We start from the raw sequence: 8,408 nt of genomic DNA on the forward strand, positions 1-8,408 counted from the left end.
AGTTTACAAAGAGAAACAATGGTGAGTTTTAGTCTGACTTTTCATTTTCTCTTTTATAAACTATCATATTTATAGTAATATCACTTTCTGTGGATGGTATATTTGCTAGAGTATTCCAGTGCTGAAGCTGAAATACCAGCTTTTCATGAAGCAATATACAATAGTACAACTAGCTTATTTCTACTCTATAAAATCGAGTGTATAGATGTGTTATTTATTTTATTAATTTTTATTGAGATATAATTGATTTACAATATTAGTTTCAAGTGTACAACATAGTGATTCAGAATTTTTATAGATTATACTCCATTTAAAGTTATTGTAAAATATTGGCTATATTCCCTGTGCTGTATGATATATGCTTATTGCATATTTATTTTATACATAGTAGTTTGTACCTCTTAATCCCCTACCCCTATCTTCCCCCTTCTCCTCTTCCCCTCTCCCCACTGGTAACCACTACTTTGTTCTCTGTATCTATGAGTCTGTTTGTTTTGTTATATTCATTTGTTTGTTTCATTTTTTAGACTCCACATATAAGTGATAACATACAATATTTTTCTTTCCTATTTCACTAAGCATAATACCCTCTCCAGGTCCATCCGTGGTTGTTTCACATGACAAATTTCATTCTTTTTCATGGCTGAGATGATGAGTATTACTTTAAAGACAATTCTGTTGATAAGATTACATTAATGCAGAAGTTGGATCTAAGAAATATACTGATAACTGTTTCTGAAACATATCTATCTTTGAACCAGTCTATAACCTCTCTGTACCTCAGCTTCCCAGTTGAGAAAGTGGAGAAAATAATAGTACATACCTATACAGTTTTAGTGGGGATTAAGTGAATTAAGAGTGATGAGACAGGGCTTCCCTGGTGGCACAGTGGTTAAGGATCCGCCTGCCAGTGCAGGGGACACGGATTTGAGCCCTGGTCTGGTCTGGGAAGATCCCATATGCCATGGAGCAACTAAGCCCATGTGCCACAACTGATGAGCCTGTGCTCTAGAGCCGTGGGCCACAACTGCTGAGCCTGCGTGCCACAACTAGTGAAGCCCGCACGCCTAGAGCCTGTGCTCCGCAACAAGAGAAGCCACTGCAATGAGAAGCCTGTGCACCACAATGAAGAGTAGATCCCGCTTGCCACAACTAGAGAAAGCCAGCGCACAGCAACGAAGACCCAACGCAGCCAAAAATAAATAAATAAAATTAATTTATTAAAAAAAAAAAAAGAGTGATGAGACAGTGTCTGGCAATTAAAAAGCACTTTGAACTGTTAGCTGTTATTGTTATCCTCATCATTACACCTATAAGGTGATTGTAATAATATAAAGATTGACATTATTTGTTGTAACTTTTTTTTTTTCTTCTTTTCAGATGACTTGTGTAGAAAAAGCAGGAACAGATGAGAAAATGCTTATGAAGGTCTTTCGCTGTTTGGGAAGTTGGTTTAACTTAGGAGTTTTGGACAGTAACTTCATGGCTAACAATAAGTTACTAGCACTCCTTTTTGAGGTTTTGGTAAGTAATGGCTTTGTTTATGAAATGGTTTTTGTTTGTTTCTGGCACATAGTCACTTAGGGTAACTGCCCTTCTGGGATATAAGAGTGTTTTCAGAGTTTTGTGGAGTGAGTGGAAAGTGTATGGTAAGAAAGCAACACTGTCCCTTCCTTGTTGCCAAGTACCAAATTAAGATATTAGTTTTAGTGCTCAGAATAAAATGTAGTTAGGTTTAAGAGGAAAGCAGTCTTATATGTAGATTATGTATAGAACAATGATTTACATATTAAAATTCAAGTAACAAAAAAACCATTGGTCTCTTTTTCTTATTTTAAAAGTATTAAGTTGTGTGTTTCTAATAATGGCCATTGGGTGTTTGAGACAATTACAAATCAAAATATTATCTTTGTAATTGAGGTAGTTTACTTAAACATCAGGGTATGTATAGGATGAATTTTGGGTTTTTGAGATCTGAAGTACTGTATTTCTATATACTTGTGCATTTGTTCCTTAAACTTTAAAAGTAACATTGCCTAGTAATACATTCCTCTGTCTTGGTAGACAAAGAGTAAATGAGTGCTTAGAATAAGACTAGTTTTTAGAACAAGAAACAGCAATACCTCAAGCACAAATGTTAAACAGGTCTTTGGAGGTGGTGTGACTTTGTCTCTTTCTCCCTGATGGTTTTCCTTCCATGAACACATATTAGCATGGAAACTCTGTGTTTCCATACTGATTGTGTGCGGGTGCACTATAATTTAGAAGATTTAGCATGATACTAGATTGATATCACTGTGAATTAAAGAAAGAAAAGGAAAACATATTCTTCAAGGAGACATTTTTGGTATTGTAATGTTGTTCGTGTATTTCTGCTGTCATTCTTGGATCAGAAGCTAAAATTCAGGAAACTTAGGATGCTAATAATTGTTTTGCGAATCATTGTCTTTGTCTCCATGTCTATTGATGCCATACCTCAATAATGGTAATTTTGATTCTCATCTCACCCAGTTGTGTGAAGAGTAGTCAGTATTAAAAAATTCAGGTCCCACTTTTGTTTAAAAAGTGTGTAAATAAGTTTACGTATGAATGGAGGACAGTGTAGAACACACTTCAAACTTAAAACAGTGGTGACTCTTGGGAACTGAGATTGGGGTAAGGAACAAGCTAAGTAGTGTGCTAGGGTTATATTGTCTTCTCTACTGATCCAGTGTTAGGTCCTGTTACTTAAGAGTGTTTCTAGAGTCAGGGTCAAATGTATTCTCGTTCTTACATTTTTTTCAGTGGTTCGAAGTCATGCCACATAAAACTAAATATTTTAGTTTGCTTTATGCTTGGACCACAACCTTATTATATAACTTTTCCCCTATAGTTCTTTTTTAAAAAATATTTTTAAAATAATACTTGATATATACAAAAGAATAAATTTGAACATTTAACTTTTGAAACACAGTTAATACAGTGAATATTTTTTAATTCACTGCCACTCAATCTAAGAATAACCTAATGAATAATTTGTGTCTTTGTGCTTTCCCAGCCCTGCTTTGATAGCTTCCATTTTTTTATTATTCACAGAAGACCAATATGCCTTCGCTAAATTTATCCAACCTCTCAACTGTACTGTCCTGAATAGAAACCCTGGAGGCCTCCCTCCTTGAACCTTCTAATATTCTCTAATTTGTATCAGTTGCTCTTTTGATCTGCTCCCCAGCTGTCATCCTGGGACTTCTCTTTACTCTGCTTCTGGATTGGTTTAACCATTTTTTTTGACCTACCTCAAATACCTTCCTCAGAAGGATATGTGAGAAATAAATATTGAGTTTTTGCATGCATTCCTGAGAAATGTTTTTATTTCATTCTTAATCAATGATTTAGCTAGGTATAGAGTTCTAGGTTCACTATTCTTTTTCTTCAAAATTTCTAAGACCTTGCTTTCTTATATACTGGCAGGCATCATTGCTAATGAGAAGGTGGATAAACTGATTTTTGCTCCTTTCTAAGTTACCTTCTCCTCTCCTCCCCAGAAGCTTTAAAAATCTCTGTTTAACCTTAGTATTCTGAAATAGCACAATGATGTGTTGATACTTGTTGGGCCCTTTCATTTTAGATAGTACCTGAATATCAGAAAAAAAGATGGAGAAAATTTCCATAGACTAAAATAGGGCAGGGAACACATGGAATTCCATTTGGAGGGACTGGTATGGAAGAAAATATGAATTTTAGAAGTCATATGACCATGATTGAGGTACAAAAAGGCTGATTTGCTTGGCATATAAGGAAGATTGATGGATGTTGTCTCATTGAAGGCCATGACTATTAGGCTGTTATGTATTTAAAGTACATGTTCAGAAACAGGCTATAATTGGTTTCCTGTTACTTGGATTACAGCTTAATGATCAAACTTCTTACTTCCCTACTCCTGCTACCTCCTAGCAACAGGATAAGACCTCATCGAACCTACATGAAGCTGCTTCAGACTGCGTATGCTCAGCTTTGTACGCCATTGAGAATGTGGAAACCAACTTGCCATTAGCCATGCAACTTTTTCAAGGAGTTCTGACATTGGAGACTGCCTATCATATGGCTGTGGCACGTGAAGATTTAGACAAGTGAGTAATTATTAAAGGCAGTACTGGGGCTTCCCTGGTGGCGCAGTGGTTGAGAGTCCGCCTGCCGACGCAGGGAACGTGGGTTCGTGCCCCGGTCCGGGAAGATCCCACATGCCGCGGAGCGGCTGGGCCCGTGAGCCATGGCTGCTAAGCCTGCACGTCCGGAGCCTGTGCTCCACAACGGGAGAGGCCACAACAGTGAGAGGCCCGCGTAAAGTTGTGATAAAGCCTGTTGAATAAAAAGAAATTCATTAAAGGCAGTACTGGATTCATATACAGTCTGGTGTTCTTTTAAGTCACCTTTTATTATTTATCTATCCTTTGTGATTCTTCGTGACTCTGTGTAAATATATACATTGCATCCTCAAGATGCTCTGCTATTCTCATCTGAACCAAGAGTGGCAAATCAAATGCAGAGGGAGAGGTTGTGATCATGGAGAGTAGTGTTTTTGCACTTAAAAGGGTAAGGCTCTAAGAATTAGGGATGACCTTTGAAGTATCAAGTGTGATTTGATGGGAATTTTATTCAGATGTTTTAATAATTGAGAATTTTAACTGACTTATGAGTCACTTGCTTGTATGTATAAAAGTATGTGATTTAAGGAAAGATGTTTGTTATGGAAATTATGATACAACATAGCAAATAATCACTACATGTCCCTTAGGCTGAGGATTGCTTTTATTTATTTGATTAACTGTGTCTGTGAGTATGTACGCATAATATCCAGATGTCTGACTTGATGTTCTCATTCCTCTTTCATTTACAGAGTTCTGAATTACTGCCGTATTTTCACTGAACTGTGTGAAACTTTTCTTGAAAAAATTGTTTGTACTCCAGGCCAAGGCCTTGGGGACCTACGAACTCTAGAACTGCTTCTTATCTGTGCAGGACATCCTCAATATGAGGTAGTGTTTATTCTATGCTAATGCCATTATTTTCCAAGTTGTATGTCACATATTATCTGCATTCCATTTTCTCCTGTCCAGCTTTTTATTTGTGGGAAATTATAGTTTTTTGTTTTTGTTTTTGTTTTTTTTGCGGTACGCGGGCCTCTCACTGCCGCGGCCTCTCCTGTTGCAGAGCACAGGCTCCGGACGTGCAGGCTCAGCGGCCATGGCTCACGGGCCCAGCCACTCCGCGGCATGTGGGATCTTCCCGGACCGGGGCACGAACCCATGTCCCCTGCATTGGCAGGCGGACTCGCAACCACCGCGCCACCAGGGAAGCCCGAAATTATAGTTTTATTTTTAATTAATGTGATGGGGAGTTTCCTCTGTTTTGAATTTTTTAAAAAATATATATTTGGGCTTCAGCTTTAATTCCTCTCTATTTTCCTACTTGGTTAGCTGGGCTGACTAGTATAGGAACCTGTTAGAAAAAAAGCCTATTACTTTTCCACTGAGGCCCCCTCTCTAGCGTCAGTTACTCTTTAGAGCTTTATAGCTAAAGAAAACATACCAAATCTTAACTGTACCTCCACAAGTTTTAACATACAAAAGTTTTCTCCAAATTATGGATGAAAATGAGAATGGTGTTGAAAGGATTTAAAGAGTCTTCTTCATCCCAAAATTTCTAAGACATGCTGCCTCTTTTAAGTTTGCTAGATTAAAAAAAAAAAAAAAAAAAACAAAACTCCTCTTATTCAAGAAACTTTATCTCCTCTTAATAGTATAAGAAGTGAGAAAGAACTCCCAAGCTGGATTAGCTCTATTTAAATGGCTCCATTTTGGATCATTGATGGGAAAGGATGGTAGGGCCCTTCTTAGGGAGGGGCTCAGTAGTCCTGTGAGTCTCAATCCTTTTTCTTTGATCATATAAAAGATAATGCGTATTTGTTTGACATAATCTCATGAGGATATCTAGATTTTGTTGAAACTTAAAACATTTTTGGGCAGAAATATTGTACTACCTAATAATTTATTATCATTCCTCCGAACAGTGCCATATGTAAGATGAGCTGTGGTTTGTACAGGTATCTGTAGATGGTTTATCTGGTGAGAAGTGTTTTAATCTCAAAAATAAAATGAAATAATTTCAGAATTTAGGAAAAAATACTTTTAAAGAGACTTCCATTTCTGTATCTGTTTCTCTAAATTCAGAATCCAATATACTGTTGGAGAAGTTATCCCAGGGCTAGACAGAGAATGTAAAGCCAGTCATCCTAAATGGAGTTTTGGGCCTAACATGGAAAGATAATTTGGGAGGATAATAATAAATCTGCTAGAAAAAAGGTGGCTTCTTAACTGGTTCCACTCATATTGTTTTAAAGTGTTTCTTTCCTATTGGCCCTAGTAATAATAAAACTGCCTTCTTTTCTTATTCAAATAAACCATCTTTTCTCTTTCTTTTAATTTGATAGGTAGTAGAAATTTCCTTTAACTTTTGGTACCGACTAGGGGAGCATTTATACAAAACTAATGATGAAGTTATTCATGGCATCTTCAAAGCTTACATTCAAAGGCTGCTTCATGCCTTGGCTCGCCACTGCCAGCTGGAACCAGACCATGTAAGTTTTCTTCTCTACTTAATCAAGTCTTGATTTCCTCTTGTTTTCAATGCAAGCTTGAAAAGGAACTGAAAAGATAGAGAATAAAGCTAATGGAATCTGTGGGTTTTCTGTCACTCTAGCTTACACTGAAGAAGTCAGTACCAGTATAATGAAGAGTGCTAGGTCTATGTAAAAAGAACTCAATCCTGCTGAGCCAGTAATTCTTCTGGGAATTCACCTTAAATAATTCTGCAGAAGAAAAAAATTGCTATTTTATGTACAAAGCATTATCTATAAAAGTAAAAAAATGGTAAACCCACGTACAAGAGTATTAGAAGAAGAAATTCCCTGGTGGTGCAGTGGTTAGGACTTGGTGTTTTCACTGCTGGCGGCCCAGGTTCAGTTCCTGATCGGGAAACTAAGATCCTGCAAGCTGTGTGGCATGGTCCCCCTCACCCCCCCCCAAAAAAAAGAATATTAAAGAGTTACGTATATTATTATGTAGCATTCTGATGGATCATAATGCAGCAGTTAAAAATAATAACTTGAGATAGCAATAGTTGGTACGCTAAATGAAAAAATGTCAGATTTTATAATATGTATTTTTAATAGCATAAAATATGTGGTTGGATTAAAACTAACACAAAGGTGAAATATTTGTGTGAGGATGTGGAAAATAACTTATGATTCCCCCCCAACACATATGTGCACATTTTTCTTTATATTACTTGTACTAATTTTATAAGTTAAAATAAAATATAATCTATTTGCTTAGAATAAAATACACTAGAAATATTATAAAACAGTCCATTGGAAAACTCTTCAATCTCATTCTTTGTTTAGTCACTTCAAATTTTGTAGCATTTATTTCATTCTTTTGGTTGGTTGGTTTAATATCCCTGTCCTTCAACCTATAACTTGAAGTGGGTTTTTTTTCCTATTGCTTACTATTAAATCTGACATGAAAACTGTCTATTCATTGTAATGTTAATGTTGTTATTTGAGTTATGGTATTTTGTATTTCCACAGAACCTTAGTGATGATTTAGTTTAGTGGTTTTCACTACTTGTTTTTTAAAACTGAGGAATCTTATCTTCAACTACATATTGCTTGGAAGCCTGATAAGTAAATAAAAGCCGGGCTGCTCTGGTTTAAATGGCTCTGCTTGCTTGATCCATTTCTTCCCTTTGCTAGTTCTGTGGCACCATTTCCCTGGCAGGTAATTCCTTACACTTGTAGGTGTATAGTGCTTTATAATTCATTATCTCATCTGAGACAGCCATTGTTTCCTCCTCATTCCTTGACTTTAATTTTTTCATCTTAAAGCAAGGAGGTTGAACTAAATCAGCAATTGTCAGTAATACTAAGGGCTTTTCCCAGATACCCATGGTCCAAGATTCTTATAGGTGCCCATAACCATCTCACAATTGGTAAGCCTTAGTTTACTCACAGGAGGGTGTTGGAATAAGAAAAACTTAAGCATGAAATGTAAATGATCTCTGTATTTTTTAATGAAAAATTTCAAATATACAGCAAAGGGAAAATGATGTTATAGTGAATATCTGTATACCTACTACCTAAATTCTACCATTAATATTTTATTATACCTGTCTTATTATGTATCTGTCCACCTATATAAAATTCTTTTTGAAGTCTAATATTCTATTCTGTGTCTAGTTCTTGTGATAATGGTTGATTTTGGTAGATCTTGAACCGTAAAGCTTCAGAGGCTTATTCAGTAATAAAAAGCTAGGCCTTATCTAGATAGGCTAATAAACTCTTAAGTTACCACCTCTTCTAGGTCACTTAC

General features: G+C 36.3%; 1 protein-coding gene across 5 annotated transcripts in view; it reads left to right on the forward strand.

Annotated features, from left to right (window-relative positions):
* Positions 1 to 8,408, forward strand: part of TNPO3 (transportin 3) — a 109,050-nt gene that overhangs the window by 65,030 nt on the left and 35,612 nt on the right. For all 5 annotated transcript variants that reach the window (XM_024762744.1, XM_024762751.1, XM_024762758.1 and 2 more), the window contains 4 exons: positions 1,381 to 1,524; positions 3,934 to 4,109; positions 4,877 to 5,015; positions 6,470 to 6,616. In XM_024762744.1, the coding sequence (XP_024618512.1) occupies positions 1,381 to 1,524; positions 3,934 to 4,109; positions 4,877 to 5,015; positions 6,470 to 6,616 (606 nt within the window). The remainder of the gene's footprint in view (positions 1 to 1,380; positions 1,525 to 3,933; positions 4,110 to 4,876; positions 5,016 to 6,469; positions 6,617 to 8,408) is intronic.

Source organism: Neophocaena asiaeorientalis, unplaced genomic scaffold, assembly GCF_003031525.2.
Source record: "Neophocaena asiaeorientalis asiaeorientalis breed wild unplaced genomic scaffold, Neophocaena_asiaeorientalis_V1.1 scaffold681, whole genome shotgun sequence".
Taxonomy (NCBI): Eukaryota; Metazoa; Chordata; class Mammalia; order Artiodactyla; family Phocoenidae; genus Neophocaena; species Neophocaena asiaeorientalis.